Genomic DNA, 18,411 nt, shown 5'->3' on the forward strand with positions numbered 1-18,411 from the left:
TGTGTAGCCCTGGCTGACCTAGAACTGACTTTGTAGACCAGGCTGTCTGGAACTCAGAGATCCACCTGCTTTGGCCTCCCAAGTACTGGGATTAAAGGTGTGTGCCACCACATCCAACTTAATTTTTTTTTTTTTTTAAATTCTGAAAGAAAAAATGGAAAGCAGTTGAAGAAGACAATGGTATCAACCTCTGGCTCCCACTTGTCATATACATGCACAGGTACCAGTGCACACACAAAGTAAATAATATACATGACAAACTATTTACTGCCATCAAAGTTTCCTTTTGGGGCTGGAGAGATGGCTCAGAGGATAAGAGCACTGGCAGCTTTTCTAGAGGTCCTGAGTTCAGTTCCCAGCAACCACATGGTGACTCACAACCATCTTTAATGATGAGATCTGGTGCCATCTTCTGGCATCCAGACACACAAGGAGTCAGAATGTTGTATTCATAATACATAAATCTTAAAAAAAAAAAAAAAAAAAGATTTCTTTCTATCAGGCATGTTAGATGCATAGTGATAACTGAAGTTTTCACAAAGAGGAAGTTAGGATAGCCCCTTTAGTGTTGGTGTGATCTAGGACTTGGCATCTCAAGTCCCCAGTATCTGCTTCCCTGTGTGTCCTTCATTCTGTATCTATGTGGTAACTTTTTTCACTGGTTTGTGTGTGTGCATGTGTGACTGAGGATCAAGTCCAGGGCTTCTCACATAGTAGGCAGGCATTCTACACTGAGTTACATCCCCATCCCACCTAAGTTGTTTGATTCAGGGATGACAGATACCAAGAAAGACACACTGCAGTAAAGTATTTATAACTCACTGATTTGTCCCCTGAGAACTTAATCCCTAGTTACTATTGTTAGTCTTTTTCTCTGTGTAGCACTTGGTCTCGTCAGATGTTTACATGGTGTTTTCTCCAATCTGAAGAAGTTTTGTGATAAGGAACATGCTTGTCTCCACCACTACTGCCTGTGTCCGTGGTATCTACCTGAGTAGATTATTTTGAGGTATAGATATGAGCTTGAAAGCTTTTTTTTTTTTTTTTTTTTTTTGGTGATAGGGATGGAGCCCAGTTTCTTGGGCAAGCTAGGCAAGTACTTTGTCACTGAGCTAACCTCCCAGCTCTGGCACTTAGACATCTGAATATCTAGGTTCTATCTAGGTTCTTCCTCCTTTCTTTCATGCCCATTGATGTTTCCCTCTAGTCTAGGACCGAGTAAGTAAAATACTTCCTTACACTGAAATCCCTAACGCAGGAAGTAGGGGCCAGAGTTTTGGGAAGCTTAGCTGCTTTGGAGGTAGGATGCTACCTCATAGAAAGCTAAGCCTCACAGTCTGGGTTTAGATCCTTCCTTTACTGTGTGATCCTGAAGAACTTAGTTAACTTATCCAACTCATTTTCCTTCTTCCAGGCAAAATGTAGGATTTGTCTCAGAAGACTTTATCTCTCCTTGTCTCTCTTTTGCTTTCTCGCCTCTCCCCTTTCCTGTGGTATGGGCTTGAATTGCCATTCCTATCAGAAGCTATTGATAAGGGAAGCAGAATGATTGTCAGTCAGTACTGAATGCCTCCTCTGACTTGCCCAGGGTTAGGCTCCTTCAAGAGCTGTGAATGCTGTCTGGGATGAACTGAGGATGTGATGAAAAAGCTGATGCTGGCCTTGCCCTAGTTCCACCCTGAGTGGGAGATTGTTCTGGAAGCCTGGTATTAGAAAAGTCTTTGTGTCATTACTACACTCATGACTGTGTCAGGCCCTGTGTTGTGGGCGTGTGTACCCTACATGGCTGAAGCTGTGAGGCCACTCTCAGTGCTCAGGATGAACTTGGTGAGCCCAGGCGCTCTGGCCTTGGTTGCCTGGAGGATAGCAGTCTAGCACTTACTCTGACGCCCGAGAGCAGAAGTAGAGTTGGAGAGGCATTAGGAGTCCTGGAGCCTTATCCTATTTGATTTTTTGAACCATTCAGTTCCTTCTTACCCTCTGAACTTTCAGCCAGAAGCTGATCTTTCAACTCTTGCACCAAAGTAGGTGCACGCAAGCTTGTTCTGTTCTATGCCTTGCAATTGCTGGTAGGTCCTTCTGAACTTCTGTCCCTCTCCTTTGTGTGGAAGTCATGTGATTAACAGAAGACTGAACTGAGTTCAGTTTCTCACAGGGTGGATTTGGGCAGCCACTTAGAGCTATCTGAACTCCTGGACTTTTTTCAAGATCATGACTCTTTTTTTTTCATGGTGTGGCAGGAAAAGAACTCCTGGGGTTTTGTGCTTGGCACAGAGTGGGTATTCTATTCCAAAGCCTTTCTGCATTCTTTCCTCAGTCCATTTAGACTCAATTAGAGCATGTCCTATACTCCATTGCAACTCACTCGAAACAGGCAACAACTCCTAAGGAGTTTTGTTTACTCATTAGGCCTGCCACAGACAGGCAGTAGATCTACAGTGTAATTTATGAAAGAATCAAAAGTATGCTAATATTTTATGCCCCTGAAACATTTTCCTTTACATTGGTGACAAATTTTTGCCAGAACTATTTTCTACTTTGAAGCTTTCCTCTCCACTTAAAAAAAAAAAAAAAAAACAAGTCCAAAATGCACACAGCCCAGAGTCCTAACATTGAGCTGCCTGTCTGGATTGACAAACACCACAGCTGATGTGGCCTCTTTCAGGTTTCACTCGGGTGGTCTGATAGCCATGGCCCTGGGCTGCAAGAGGCAGTGACACCACATCTGCAGGCTTAGAGTCAGCCTCAGAGGGTTCAGGCTAGAAAACTGTGTTTGTGTTTGAGGATAGAGAGGGTGCCGACATAGGAAAAGCCCATCTTTTGTTTTTTTCAGACAGTGATTGTCCTGGAATTCACTATGTAGTTTAGGTGGGCCTTGAACTCAGAGAGATTTGCTTACCTCTGCCTCCAGGGGTCTGGGATTAAAGGTGTGTGTCATCTCACCCAGATGTGTAACCCATCTTTGATGGTACTTTCTTTGTAGTTTCATTTGAATTCTTAGAAGTCACCCAGTAATGGAAGATACTTTTTTTTTTTTTTTTTCCCCAGAGCCATGCCAGGTGGAAGTGAGGCTCTTACTGGCCTACAACTCTGGTGCACGAATTCCAAAATCTCCATGGATAGAGGGTGGTGAGATGTCATCACAGGTGGAAAACAGCATTGAGGGTACCATCCCCTTCAGTAAGCCTGTGAAAGTTTATATAATGCCCAAGCCTGCAAGACGCTGACCCACAAGCAGTCTTCACAGCCATAGCCCAGAAGCCCTTTCTAGGTACCAATGAGCTGAAGCCTGGAGCGTCACTTGGAAATGGTGTGTAGGCTTGAAGAACATGTCAACCGTACAATTTCATTTTGTATCATACACAGGTTCAATCATTTTTGCATTAAAAACAGAAATATTCTGGTTTATCTCCTCTATTCCCATAATAAAGTTGAGAAAGCACCTAGCTGTTCTAGTTTCTGGTCCTCGGAAAAAAACCCATAATACATGTTAGTTCTGAGATGTAAAACATATGGTCTGATTTTCCAGGCATTTCCAAGACCTAGTTATTCAAGCCTTAATCTTATTTCTTGAAGTAACAGTTTGTTTGCCAAAGTCAACTCCAAAGCCATTTTAACAGTTGTGTATTTATTGCTCAAAAATTTTGAAGGACCTTGGACATCTGTTGTCTTCCTGAGAGACCTCTTTCCTAATCAGGCAATGGATGGGCCAAGAAATGACAGAATAGCAGGACAATAAGTCATTTTCATCCTGAGCTAAATTCTTGATCTTGCCTGCCATTATCCTCAGAATCTCTTTAATAAAGGCCTAAGAGCTGTATTTGGGGAAAGAAAGCAGCGTTGTGAGAAGATGGTTCCCAATAGAAGAAAGTCCTGTCTGGCAGCATCTGCTGCACTGGAGCTGCATAAGAGGTCTGGGTGGGATGGGATAAGTCAGTGCTGCAGAGAGGATAGCTGGGAAGCAGGCCTGTGCCATGTGTGGCATCCACATCAGGCTCAGAGATTAAGTCACAGTTCGAAAACTACAGTCAATAGTCAAACTTGTATTCATTCAAATCTGAAAGGATTCCAAAGGCCCAAGCTGTTCCATTACAGGGGGAGTCTATGGGTGCTCTGGATTGACTATGTCTCCCAAAGTTCACATGTAGGAACCACATCCATAAGGCCACATTGTTGAAAGCAGGCCTCATAAGGAGCGATACAGTGAGTTGTGAAAGCCTTGCCTTAGGATTTTGTTAATGTCATTATGATGGGAATGGGTTACTAAGCAAAACAAAGTTGTTTGGGCCAGCTGTGGTAATCCCAGCACTTTAGAAGGAGAGGCAAGTTGGATTTCTGTGAGTTCAAGACCAGCCTGGTCTACATGTTGAGTTTTAGGACAGCCAGAGCTATATAGTGAGACCTTATTTCAAAACAAAAAAAATAAGGTGTGTTAGGTTTTTTGTTGTTTTGGGTTTTTTTTTTTTTTTTTTTTTTGTGTGTGTGTGTGTGTGTGTGTTGGGGCTGGATTGCTGGGAAGAGCTGTGTAAGCATGAGGACCTGAGTTTGAATTTCCAGCATCCACTTGGTGGCATACATGTGTAACTATAGGATACAGTTGAGACAGGAAGATCCCTGAAGCTCACTGGTCTGTCACCCTAACCAAATTGATGAGTCTAGATTCATAAGATTATGTCCCTAAACTAAGGTGGGTGATTATGGTTTGGTAAACCTTTAATCCCAGCTCTTGATTGGGTCTCTGCATTTTAGGACAGCCTGGGATACATACTGTGTTCAAGGCCAGCAAGAGGTACATAGTAAAGTCCCTGTCTTGGAAACAACAACAAAACACTAAGGCTGAGGGCAGAAAGATGACTCAGCATATGAAAATGTGCTAAGAGCCTGACATCTCAGTTTGATCCTGGATATGGTAGTACACATCTTTAACAGCAGCCCTCCTACTGCATTACAGGAGGCAGAGACAGAATCACCCAGAAGCTCAAGGGCAAGCTAACTTGATAGGAAAAGTGAGGAAGAAATGAAGGTCCCGCTGGGCAGTGGTTATGCACACCTTTAATCTTAGCACTCTGGAGGCAGAGGCAGGCCGATCTCTGAGTTCAAGGCCAGCCTGGTCTACAGCAAGTTCTAGGACAGCCTGGGCTACACAGAGAAACCCTGTCTTGAAAATTAAAAAGAAAAAACAAAAAAGACTTAAAACAATGACAGAACCTTCAGAAGTCCAGCTCGCCAATGTTTTGTAAAGTAGGAATAAGCATCTGTTGTGCTGGCTAGTTGTATGCTCACTTGACACAATCTGTAGTCACCTGAGAGGAGGGAACCCTCGATTGAGAAAATGCCTCCAGAAGATAGGGCCATAGGGAAGCCTGTAGAGCATTTTCTTAATTAGTGGTTAATGGGGGAGGGCATAGCCCATTGTGGGTAGGAACATTCTTGCTTGGGTTCTGTAAGAGAGCAGGCTGAGCAAGCCTTTATGGCTCCTGCTTCCAGGTTCCCACCCAGTTTGAGTTCATGCCTTTCCTTCCCTGAATGTACTGTGACCTGGGATATGTAAGTCAAATAAAATAAACTAAACCCTTCTCTCCCCAGGTTGCTTTTGGTCATGGAGTTTTATCACAGTAGTAATCCTAGCTTTGACAAGGAATGAGATGGGTTAGATGACACTGGTAGTATCTGCATCTATAATCAATCTTGATCATATCTGGAACTTGGAGAGCTTACAAAGAATATACAGTTACTCAAGAGGTGAAGCTAGATTTTAAATGCAACATCGACTTTTCAGTTGTGCCTGGCGTTGTAATTCTACATGAACTAACTTCCAAATACTCTATAAGATAAGTACTTCTCTCTTCATTTGATAAATGAAATAATCAAAATTGGGCCATTGAGATGGCTCAAAAGTTAAAGGTACTTTTTACCAGGGTAACATCTTGAGTTCTCTGGGACCCAAATAGCAAAAGGAGAGACCCAATTCTCCTACAAGTTGTATTCTGACCTCCGTGTTCCATTTCATGTGTGTTCCTGTTATTCCCCCACACTTCAATAAATATTAATCACATTTTAAAACCCAATCAAAATTTAGAGAAATTATCTAACCTGCCCTGTGCCAGACAACTAGCAATGGCACATCTGGGACTTTAGCCAGGTAGTCTAGTTCCAAGAGCTGTAACTGCTACAACACTATGAAGGGAGAGTCTAGGGAGTGGGCTTTTCAAGTGTGTTCATCTATTTCATATCTCGAGAGATGTGCCATCACTGGGCTTTCATGTCAAAACAGCACAATATCCAGAAAAGTGCCTAGCATAGAAAATGATATTTGAAGACAGGCTGAATAATAACACCCTGGCCCTGAGATGGTAGTCTCTGCTGGATTGTAGGAAAAAATGAAATCATTGAGACCCATGGCTGCTAACTGAATCTGTTATAGTGTAATTTTTGAAAAATCTAATGGAATAATATGCTGGATATGGTATCCCTCTTTAAAAATTCCTACCAGATCTATGCAACAGCCAAATATGAATCTAGTTTGTTATTCTAATGTTTACAAGTGTAATGCTGAAATAAATATTTCTATCCACCCCCCACCCCAAATCCTACCAGGGGCTAGAGAGGTGGCTCTGGTTAAGTGTACTTGCTGTCAATCATAAGCACAGAATTTTGAATTCCATTATTATATGGAGTGGCTCAAAACACCTGTAGCTCCAGCTCCAATGATGCTGAAGCTTCTTCTGGCCTTCACAGGTACCAGCACACATTACACAGACAGGTGCACACACATAAAACAAAAATCTTAGAATTTCCTTCCATCTTCTTCCCATTACAGGTGAGAAACAGGTTTGAGTATATGTTTCCTCAGAGTCCAGGCTAGGACTTGCACTTTTCTTGAAGTTCCAGATGTACTTTCTCTGTACAAGGTAGACATACATTTCAGGGCGGGTTCTGCCCCAGTAGCAGGATACCTTTTTCAAAGCTGTGTGAGAGTTGTGGGCTGTACTAGGATCTGTGGAATTTGCCATGCTGATGGAGTCTGAACAGATGCTGAACAAATCCTGACAAGCCTGTTATGTTAGTGAGGAATTCAATTATTTGAAGAGATAGGCTCAACCTTTGAAATTCCTTGTACTCAGAAATGTCTGGGTCTGTGAAATACGAGTTTTTTTTTTTTCGACATCTGGCACCACACTTTTTCACTGAGATAAAGTGTGCATGGTGGTGTGTCTCTAGCCCATCTCCTACCATGTGCCAGGCAAGAAAAAGAACATGACATGCCCCTCAGCAAATCCTGTGTCCAAACTTCTAAAAAAGACATTGGGAATTCACAGGACTGAGTTGAAGAACCGGTATGTAACACATGGCTGATTCTTGTTTTAGGAACCATTCAGGATAGAATAGATTGAGAGAAAAGCTCCTACAGACTGAATCAAAGGACTTAAAAAGATTAATATGGGTGACTAAGAATAACTTCACATGTTCTGTATCTAGCACTGGCCATGTAGACTATTTATTAGCAGCTTTTATATGAAGTTTAATAACCAAACTGCCAGATACTTCTCAGTCAAAGAAGTTTTTACTGCTTCCCCACCACCATCTTATTTCTTTTTAATAATGTAGGGACAATGAAGGCTGTGATGCAATCACAACCATATCTGATTCAATACCCACTGGAGTCATCTTCATTTACATGTGGGGGAGTTGTGAGGGGGTTATATCACCAACGGTCCCTCATAGCTACTGTAGGATTGGCTTTGTAAGCTGAGGGTACATAGGTAGAAACATCCTGCCAGTCATCTGACAAGGACACTAAGGAGAGCCTCCCCAGATCTACAGTGGGTATCAAATCTGGGAGAACTCAGTGACCCCCAGGGCACTAGGAGGTATATTGCTTGACAGAGATGAAGACACATGTTAGTGCTAACCTGACCTGGCCACTTCTTTCTGTGTGAAGTTAAAACAGTATCTCCAGTTCACTCTAGTTGTCTTTTCTTATAAGGTACATCTTAAGTTGCTCTCTAATCTATAGATTGGCTAACATCTAATCTACAGATGCCTAACTGGAAGTATCCACCAGCAGCTGCCTCATCTGAGGCTGCTAACTTCTCCAAACCAGATGCCACCTAGTCTCCCCCCCCCCCCCCCCAGCTCCCTCCTCAAGCTGCTGCAGGGTTTCTGCTAAGCTCCTGCAGAGGAGAGGGAATGGCCAGTCCTCCAGGAGCAGGCATGGTCTTGGGTCAGGTGGCTGGCAGAAGAGTGAGCAGCAGCCTCTTGCCTCTCTCCCTTCCAAGAATCCTTCCATCTCTACCTTCTGATCTGAACTTAACCCAGGTCTTCACACTTGGGAATGACCAGTGGAAGGCAAGGGACTGGGCCCAGGCTCCTTGAAGCCAGTACACTGTTGCCTGGGTATGTGCAGATACTGAAGGTGTTGATTGCTCATTCTCCTCCATCTTTACAGTTCTTAGAGGGTGCTAGTACAGGCTCCCACTGTGATTCATTTGTAAATTGTCATGATTTTCTGCATTAGAATGTTTGTAACGTTTTAAAAAAGATGCTCAGAGCAAAAAACCAGCCTTTTAAGGCTATATTGCTTTAATGTCAGCTAGAGTTGAATGATTTTATTTAGTTATAGATGTGATAAATACAACATTTAGTAAATGTCTAGCTCAGGCAGCTGCCAAGAAATCTGGTGAGCCAATGGGCATTTAAGTCTTTTTTCCATTTATTATGTGTATTGAGTGTTTTGCCTATATGCATGTTTGTGTTCATGGAGGCCAGAAGAGGGAGTCAGATCTCCTGGGATTGGGTTTGCAGACTGCTGTGAGCTTCCCTTGGGTGCAGACCTCAAATTCAGATCCTCTCTAAGTGGCCAGCTCTCTTAACTGCTTTTCAAGACCCAGCTTTCATCTCCTGGGTGGTGGTACCCTGCCTAGTTTCCTTCCCATCCTAACCAAGCTGGGTTAACATCGTCTTTGTATTTATAACCATTGTGGGGTGTATATTGCTTCCATATAACATTGTGGGGATGAGTTGGTACAGGATCTTACTATGTAGCCCTGGGTGACCTGTAACTTGCTATGCAGACCATGGTGGCCTGGAATTTGTGGTTTCTCCCTCCTCACCTCTGCAGTGCTGGATTACAATTGTACATTGCCCTGTCTGGCTTTTCCACCTATCCTTAAGATTAAGAATTGTAAATTGCATCTCTCCAGAACCCTAGCATCCAGCAACAACTGGTCCAAGAATTTTTGTTTGCTTGTTTTGAGACAGGGTTTCTCTGTGGAGCCCTGGCTGTTCTAGACCCCGACCAGGCTAGCCTTGAACTCAAGAGAGCTACCTGCCTCTGCCTCCCAAGTGCTGGGATTAAAGGTGTGTGCCATCACTGCCCTTCAGAATATGGCATTTTATCACAGCAATAGAAACCCTAAAACAGAAATCTATTCTATCCCCAACTTTTTATATTAAGGGGATCTGAGACCTGACTGGCCCAAGGCCCAAGATCAGTTAACAAAATAGTTTAGAACCTACCTAGAATCTAGCTAAGGGCATATTTCTACTGTCACTCAAATGCTCCCTTACTTTATTCAGTATTTTGTTTATGTCAACTGCACAAAGATCTTCCTTGAGCATAGATCTGAAATAGCCTCTACCCCTCATCCACTTTTTCAAAACTGATTTTACATACAACCTGTATCTGTTTACGAACTTTCTGCCCTAGCATCATGAATAAAAGTCATTTTTGCTATTTCTCTGGAGCCTACAACAGTGTCTGGCATATAAAGTGCTTTAAAAGATAGTTGGGTTGGGCATGGTAGCACATGCCTTTAATGTCAGAACTCACAGGGCAGAGGCAGGCAGATTTCTGTGAGTTTGGGGTCAGCCTTGTCTACAGAGAAAGTTCCAGGACTCTACATAGCCAGGACTGTGTAGAGAGATCCTGGCTCAACCGCCCCCCCCCACACACACTCTCCAAGCCCATCAAAAAAAGTTAGATTAATGGATAAAGGTTCCAAAGCATCAACTGTGGCGAGATCTTTAATGCTCTCAACTTTTTCAACCTGTTTTTGTATGGAGTTTCTCATACTTTGAACCTAACACATACTACATTACTAAACTTCAGTAAATAGCTCTGATCTAAGCAACCTTAAAAGCACAGGGACTCTGCATTTGTCTTCTGTCAATCTATCCCAAGGACGTAAACCCATGTTCTAAATGCACAGTAGAGTCTGCTGTGGAGAAAGGTAAGAGAGAGAGTCAAGACATGGTTGCTTAGTTATTTATTCTCCTCTGTGGGCTCCATCAGCAGGTGGAATGGAAGATGCCTCCTACTCTTAGCCCTCGGGCAACCAAGGCATTATACTCCTTCACTGCCTGCTCTGTCTGGAGGACCCGCACATTGATACCTTGTTTCTGGAGGTACTCCACAGTGGATGGAGGAACCTGGAAAGAAGGAAAAGAGATGAATAAGAAGGGGGAAAGGGGCCCCAGAAACTACTTTTCCTGTCATCAGGCAAGTGCACGTTACAGAATTAGACAGAACACCTGTCATATCTCAATTACCCAGTGTGCCACCACTCCAAAATCTGGCAGGGAGCCCCAGCGAATTCCATAAATGCTCCTGAGAAGCTGGGTTGTACTGCTGTGGTTCAGAATGTATGTGCATGCACGAGGCCCTGAGTCCACTCCCCAGTACCAGGTGGGAAAAACAGCACTGTCAAGTTCCCAAATGTCTCACACACATGCTTTAGCCCTGGTGAAAAGCAAAGGGGGAATGCAGCATTTTTGACTTGGCCCTAGACTGAAGCCCTTCTAGCGGTGTAATTGTAGCACTTCTTTCTGTGTTAATAACATTCACAGGGTTAGCTGTGAGACCGAGTTAAGATACAGAACACGTCCAACATGGTGCATATCCTATTCGGTGTAAAATTTTGAAGTTTAACCAGTGCAACTTTAGTTTAAAGGTGAACTTCCCATGTGCCAACCCAAAAGTCCTTCCACTAACTTTTCAGCATAAACCCTCCAGTTTCCTCTCCCATAAAGCAGGGCTAACAATACTTATATCACAGAGTTTATATGAGGGTGTCACTGGCACTGTATATATTCTGCAACTCAAATGTTTTCTTGGAGTGCACAGTGAAGGCTGGTACAGAGAACAGAGCACTCATAAGGCACTGATTGCTTACAGTGTTTATTATCTGAAGTTATCTAGTTTTTGGTGTTTTAAAATGAATTTTTAGATTTATTTTATTGATATATATATGGTGTTTTGTCATGGACACTGAGTGTAACTGGTGCACAGACATACTTGTAGGAAAAACAATCTCTGTGAGTTTGAGGCCAGTCTACTACACATACTGAGTGAGTTCCAAGACAGCCAGGGCTCCACAGTGAGACACTGACTCAAAAAACAAACAAACAAACAAGATAGCATCTCTATAACTGCATTTATGAATATTTTAAGTGTGTTTCTACAGCTCAGACACTGTTCCAGGCATTGAGGACACTGAGCTAAATAAGGTGAATGAGGTTTTGTTATTATCATCCATTAAAAAGCAGGCTACAGGAAGCTGAAGAGGTGTCTCAGCTGTTAAGAGCACTTGTTGCTCTCACAGGTTTGAGTCCTAGCATCCACATGGCAGCTCACAAACTATCTGTAACTGTAGTCCTGGAAAGCTGCACTCTTTTGGCCTCTACAGACACCAGACACATACACAGGACAAAGATGTTCACGCAGGTGGAACAATCATACATAAAAATAAAAGATCAATAAATCTTCTCTTAAGTCACAAATATTTAATTCTGTGTGTATGGGTGTTTTGCGGTATGTCTGTCTGTCTATGCACCACAGTCATGCCTAGTGCTTCTGTAGACCAGAAGAGAGTATCAGATCCCTGGAACTGGAGTTCTAGTTGTCAACCACTGTGGGTCCTCTGCAGTGTTCTTAAGTGCTGAGCCATCTCATAAGGACTGCTTAGTTCTCTGCATGTAAAGTAGCAATCTGGGCTCAGCAGTTCATGCTTCTACTTCCAGCATATGGACAGTAAAGGCAGGTCATCACAAGTTCCAGGCCAGTCGGGGATACAGAGGAAGACCCTGACAAAAACTAAACTAAACTAAAAACGACACAGAACTGGGGGACAGAGTGGAGCTCAGCTCGTATACACTTGCCTAGCATTTGTGGAGCCCTGAGTTAATCTCCTAGCATGGCATAAACCATATGATAGTGCGTACTTATAATCTTGGCAGCCAGGATGTAGGGGCAAGAGGCCCAAAGGTTCAAGGACCAAATATGTGCCTTTTAATGGCTTTCCAGGCAAAAAATGGAGCCCATGTTTCAGAGTACATCACCTACTGACACTGTTGCTGTTCTGTGAACACACACTATGATGTTCACACAGTGATAAAGACAGACAGCGAACTACTCAGAATGTATCTCTATTGTCGACCCACACATGACTGACTGGATAACTGTAGAACATGAGAAATTCTGGAACTGAGGTATTTGTGAGAAATGGTTCAAACACAATCAGGGTTGGGCACAGACTTGGGAAGCTCCATTCTGACTAGTGGAGTAGTGTGTGCAGTCTTACTCACCCTAGGCCACTTACTGCTCAGCAAATGAGAAGACATGAAATGTAGTTGAACTCCAATGACAGAGATACCCGTGAAAGCTAAGGTCCAAGAGATAAATATCTGTCCTCACAGATGTTGTAGACACCAGAACCTACCTTCAAGGCCTCATTCATTCCTCTGCCAATCACCAGAGTCTGCACACCCTTCTCAGCGACTTCCTTTACATCTGCAGGCTGCACCCCAGGGGAATGCTGGGCATGGAGGAGAGAGCAGAAGGTACCATCTTTCATCACAATTGTTTTTAAAGTATTTTTATTTTGCCAGACAATGGTGGTGCATGCCTTTAATCCTAGCACTTTGGAGGGAGAGGATCTCTGTGAGTTTGAAGCCAGCCTGGTCTACAGAGTGAGTTTCAGGACAGCCAGGGCTGTTACACAAAGAAACCCTGTCTCAAAACAACAACAAACAAACAAAGATTTAGATTTAGGAAACAATTAAGAATCCTGGGGCTGGGCATATAAGGAAACATGAAGAAACACTGCCTTAAAAATAAATTAATTAATTAAAAGAAATGATAAAAGAAAAAGGGAAAGGTAAGCACAAAAGCCTGCATTCTCACATTACAAATAAAGAAACCAAAGTTCAGTTGGGTGTTGGTTTAGTCCCAGCACTTGGGAGGCAGAGGCAGGTAGATCTCTATGAGTTTGAGGCCAGCCTGGTCTACAGAGTTAGTTCTAGGACAGGCTCCAAAGCAATACAGACGGAAAAATCCTGTCTCAAAAAACAACCAACCAAACAACAATAACAAAAAAAAAAAAAAAAAAAAAAAAAAAGAAAAGAAAGAAAAGAAAAAAGAAAGAAATCAAAGCTCAGAAGAAATATACAACTTAGCTAAGATGACCCAGTTGGCAAGTGGTAGAGCTGGGACTTGAACTCAGATACACACTACTTTTGCTTATAATGAATGTTCTTTACTGGGCTCCGATACCAAGGAGCAACCTCCTCGAAGCTTGAAAGAATAAAACAGTTGAAAACAACAATAAATGATCATTGATTTGTTATAAGTTAGCTGATGGACTATTACTTACCAAGAAAAAACAGAACAATTTAATGATACATATGTCAACACTTGAACAGCAAAACTTAAATAAGGCCTGTGTATTAGATAATGGTATTTGTTAGTTCCTGATTTTAATCATTGCCTCATAGTGGAAGAGAACAGAATAGAGCTAAGAGACTCTGAGGAATATTTCTGCTACAGTTTCTCTGTTTTCTTCAAAGAGCAAAAGAATTTAGAGGATTAGATATGTGTGTATTTTTGTTTTGTTGTTTTTGTTTTGTTTCTCTGCAGTGCCCTGTCTGTCCTGGAAGAGAAGAAATTTAGAGAACTTGATTGTTTTCTTAAAAAAAATATTTAAATTTGTGGGCTGAAGAGATGACCCATTGGTTAAGAGCATGGGTTATAGTGGGCATGATGGCACACACCTTTAATCCCAGCACTTGGGAGGCACAGGCAGGCAGATCTCTGTGAGTTCCTGGTCAGCCTGGTCTGCAGAGTGAGTTCCAGGACAGCCAGAACTACATAGTGAGACCCTGTCTCAAAAACACCAAAAACAAAACAAAACAAAACAACAACAACAAAAGAACACTTGTTTCTTTTCCAGAAGACTCAGTTTTGAGTCCCAGCACCAACATGGTGGCTCACAGCTGTCTGTAACTCCAGTCCTAGGGGACCCAATGCCTTCTTCTGGTCTTTGTGGACACTACATGCAAATGTTGCACAGACATACATGCAGGCAAAATATCTACACACACAAAATAACAATAAACATTAAATTAAAAAGGTATTTGAGACTTAAACATCTTAATTGGGGTTTATTTTATGTGTAAGTGTTTTTCCTTCATGAATATTTGTATATCATGTGCTGTGCATGTCTAGTGTCTGTGGATGTCAGAAAGGAGTGTCAGATCCCCTAGTTACAGACAATTATGAGCCACCATGTGAGTGCTAGAAAGTAAAACAGGATCCACTTAAGGAGAAACAAGTGCTCTTTGTTAACTCCTGAGATAATCTCTTCAGTCCCAGATTATGTGGTTTGAAAATTATTTAAAACTTTTAAAAGGCAAAATTCAACTACTTCTTAAAGACTATAAAATGGTGATTGAATCAGATGCTTTTCTTAGTCCCATACTCTGATCAATCCTAGATCCACCCTGAACTTAATAAACATGACTTAGAGAATTTACATGCTTTTTGTTTGTTTCTTTTGTTTTCTGGAGCTGTGACCACAATGAACATTTGCTAGAATTACAGGTCAGGGTTGGAGAACTTCACCTCTCTTGAATAAATGCATTTAGGTGAATTATTGGGCTGTTATTTCATTTAGTAAGAATAGTAACTGTTTTGAATCGAGCCACAACCCCCAAACTCTTAGTAGTAACTATCATGCAATAAGACTGCTGACTGGCTAGAAATGCAGTGAAAGGCAGTAATGAGTGCAAACTGTAATCCCCTGGAGATGCCGGTCAGAGTTGCTTGATCAGTGGAACACAGGTGATGAATTCAGCTGTGCTGCCTGCCACTGCTGCTATCCTGCAGGATCACAGTGTCTACTGAGCAGTAGAAGATAACAGCGGGGCCTGCGGATCCAGGCACAGGCAGTAATTACTCTCAGCTTCTCCTGCAAACCTGGAATTGGAGCATCACTCTGTTATCAAGGCATCTTCGACCTGCCCTCAGCTCCTGTGTGCTTCCAGGTCCTTAAGGCAACCGAGGCTCTCATTGAGAATGGTTCTGCTCTTCATTAAGAGGCTTTTATCACACACCCTAGGGTTTTAAAGCTGGACTTTTTTCTTGGGGGAAAGCTATTAATTGTAGAACACTGTCTTAACTGCTACCCCTTAGGGCAGCCAGACAAGAGGATTTATTCCTTTGTGCCTCAGAAATCTTATGATCAAACTGAAAAGGAAACATGCCTAAATTAAACCTGAATCATTTCCTTCTGCCAAAATTACAGGCTTGCGAATGGACAGTAGGAATGCTATTAGCTGGCTGCACTGTGATAAAAGTAGAATCTGTGAGGGCAGGTTAAAGAATGCTGGAATCTATCCCCTGCAGATACTCTCTGAATTGTGTTCTCATTGTCCCTCACCTGAATGAACAAGCCACTTGACAGATCTCTTACTCTACAAGGGCACTGGCTGCTTTTCTGCTAGTTATGGTGAAACTTCTGCCATTTCTCCACAGTGATTTTAGCCTCCCTCATTCCAACCTTGGGCCGGAGGAGCCCTGAGTTTCACTTTCAACAACCTTTCTATGGCCCCACTAATATGGGGAGATTGAAAATGATCTTCTGTTACATGTGTGCCCATGCCCTTCACTCTTGGGAATGAGACATGTCCTGTGGGGTAATGCATAAGATTCAGAATCAAACTGCACCAGGTCTAAATCCCCCCCCCCCCCCGTGTTTCAGGGTTGGCAAGGCCCACATACAGCTTTGTTTTGAGGACAAACTATATGTCAGAAAGGATCTGGAACTCCAATGCCCACTTCTTAACTCAAGCTGTGTATCTAGGTCTCTTTCCTCTTAACTAAGCCAGGAGCCTGATCTTGCCTATAATTCTGGCCCATAAGGACTGAATTCTCAACAACAACAACAACAACAAAAATTAGTCATTGTCAGAAGCTGGAGGTGTAGGACAGACAAAGTGGCATTGGCTGCTCATGGTTGTGGGGGTTCTTTTAGGGGCTAATAAATATATCTTGGGATTACTATAATAGCAACTGTACAAGCTTATAAGTATGAATTTTGGGGCCCATTGTATTACATTGTGTAGTTTATTTTGTGTGTATGGGTGTTTTGACTACAAGTATGTCTGTACACCATGTGATTCCCTGGTGCTGGAGGAGGTCAGAAGAGAGTGTTAGACACCCTGGAACTGAAGTTACAGATGGTTGTGAGCTGCTATGTGAGTGCTGGGGATCGAACCCAGGTCCTCTGGAAGAGTAGCCAGTTCTCTTAAATGCTGAGCCATCTTTTCAGCATTACATTGTGCACCTCAAAAGGGTAAGTTTAATGGTGATGCATATACTTGGCAGAGAAGAGAGAGAACTTGGCTGTTTAAGAGTTGGAAGTTGCTTGGCCAGCCTCCTGTATTGTCAACCAATCTAATTTCTAGAGTCTTACCTCAGTTCCTGTTTCTCTCCAATCCCAAGCCCTACTGCCTCCTGGCCATACTTTGCAATCCTTATAGGTTAAGGCAGAGCCTTGCACTTTCATTTGTCCCCAAGAAAGGGAAGCAATTGTAGGGGAAGCCATAAGTAACAGCTGAAATCTGAAATTAAAAGAAAAAGATGTTAAGTCAGTCACTAATTCTGAGATAGACCCCCCCCCCAATTCTCTACATGAGAGTTGCCCTTCTCTAACAAGATCTGTACCCCACGGTGGATGCAGGCATCTACTGAGCACTTCTCTAAGACATAGACATTATTCTTGGGATCTGGAATCATGAAAGCACAGAGAGATGGTAACTATTCCTCAGACTCCATAGGTAATCCTCAAGATAAAGTTTGAAAGTGGAGATTTATCAGGGCGGTGGTGGTGCATGCCTTTAGGCCTAGCCCTTGGGGGGGCAGAGGTAGGCAGATGTTTGTGAGTTCCAGGACATCTAAGTCTACACAGAGAAACCCTGTCTCGGAAAAACAAAAAACAAAACAAGCAAACAAACAAACAAAAAAAAAAAGTGGAGCTTTATTTCAGTATGATGGAATAAGGAGGTGGTTAGTCTTATTTCAATATAAACAATACAGCCCTCCCCATTCTATAATAACTTGGCCAGCAAGATGGGGATCTGGCACCAAGCCCAACAACTTCAGTTCAGTCCCTGGAGCCCACATGGTAGGAGAAGAGAACTGACGAGAACTGACTCTCACACATTTACTCACATGCACATGCCCGAGAGCACACACACACACACACACACACACACACACACACACACACACACACACACAAAACAAATATAAAAGAAAAACCCAAGCTGGCAAGCTGGAGATACAACTCTGCACTTAGAAATACTTGTTGCTCTTTCGTGCAACCTAATTTAGTTCCTAGTAACTATAGGGCCCAGCCATGACGGCAATACTTCGTTCCAGGAAAGATCACAAACTGAGATACATAGGCATCACCCAGAAACAGGCCATCCAAGGAGAAAATACCTAACATTGCAACCACTGTAGATAAGATCACCAGATGTCCCTTAGCTCAGCACATGCCCATCCCCTCTAAGCAAGACACCCCTAGATGTCAGCCAATCAGGGGTCCTGAACCTTAGAAATCCTTTACCCCAACCTCTGCTATGATAAAAACCACACTCAACTGGGCTTGAGGCTCTCTGATCATGCCAATTCGTTGGATACAAGGAGGGTCCAAGTTCAAATTTGAATAAAGGCTCTTTACTTTTATAGATGGGATTTGGTCTCCTTGTCAGTTTTTAGAGGAACTCCAAGATCTGGGTATAACAGTATACATGTTGAACAGCTCATAACTGCTAGTAATTCCAGTTCCGGGGATCCATTCTCATCAGCCTCCAAAAAGAACTACACACAGGTGGCATACATGTAGGCACACATTCATATGTGTAAATTTAAAAAAATAAAATATTGCCAGGTGCAGTAGCCTTTAATCCCAGTGCTCAAGTGAGCAATTGGTGACCTCAATGCTCACACATGCATACATGTTCACACACACCCTGACAGTACACTAGCACACATTACTATGTACATACACACGCACAAAAGATGAAATTCTCAAAGGTGACAGTCACAGAGGAGGCTTGTATAAACTC

The 18,411-nt window shown here is 42.7% G+C and overlaps 2 protein-coding genes across 2 annotated transcripts in view; one reads left to right on the forward strand and one right to left on the reverse strand.

Annotated features, from left to right (window-relative positions):
- Ints4 (integrator complex subunit 4) overlaps positions 1-3,446 on the forward strand; it is a 69,200-nt gene extending 65,754 nt beyond the window's left edge. The window contains exon 23 of the mRNA XM_051192270.1: positions 3,049-3,446. Within this exon, the coding sequence (XP_051048227.1) occupies positions 3,049-3,227 (179 nt within the window). The 3' untranslated portion in view covers positions 3,228-3,446. The remainder of the gene's footprint in view (positions 1-3,048) is intronic.
- Positions 3,447-10,255: 6,809 nt separating this feature from the next.
- On the reverse strand, positions 10,256-16,917 carry Aamdc (adipogenesis associated Mth938 domain containing). Its single transcript, XM_051192273.1, has 3 exons — positions 16,752-16,917; positions 12,720-12,815; positions 10,256-10,431 (listed from the first exon to the last, which is right to left on the reverse strand). The coding sequence occupies exons 1-3, from the start codon at positions 16,881-16,883 to the stop codon at positions 10,291-10,293; spliced, it is 369 nt and encodes a 122-aa protein (XP_051048230.1). The 5' UTR covers positions 16,884-16,917; the 3' UTR covers positions 10,256-10,290.
- Between the last annotated feature and the right edge of the window lie 1,494 nt (positions 16,918-18,411).

The sequence above is a fragment of the Phodopus roborovskii genome, unplaced genomic scaffold, assembly GCF_943737965.1.
Source record: "Phodopus roborovskii unplaced genomic scaffold, PHOROB, whole genome shotgun sequence".
In the NCBI taxonomy this organism is placed as follows: Eukaryota; Metazoa; Chordata; class Mammalia; order Rodentia; family Cricetidae; genus Phodopus; species Phodopus roborovskii.

What these genes read in the sequence shown, in the direction of transcription:
- Aamdc (XM_051192273.1), bottom strand. Translation starts at nt 16,883, where the DNA reads ATGGCTTCCCCTACAATTGCTTCCCTTTCTTGGGGACAAATGAAAGTG. An exon ending in GGAGAGAAACAGGAACTGAG is followed by an intron (nt 12,816 to 16,751) that starts GTAAGACTCTAG and finishes CTCCATGCCCAG; the next exon opens with CATTCCCCTGGGGTGCAGCC. An exon ending in GAATGAATGAGGCCTTGAAG is followed by an intron (nt 10,432 to 12,719) that starts GTAGGTTCTGGT and finishes CCTTCTTTCCAG; the next exon opens with GTTCCTCCATCCACTGTGGA.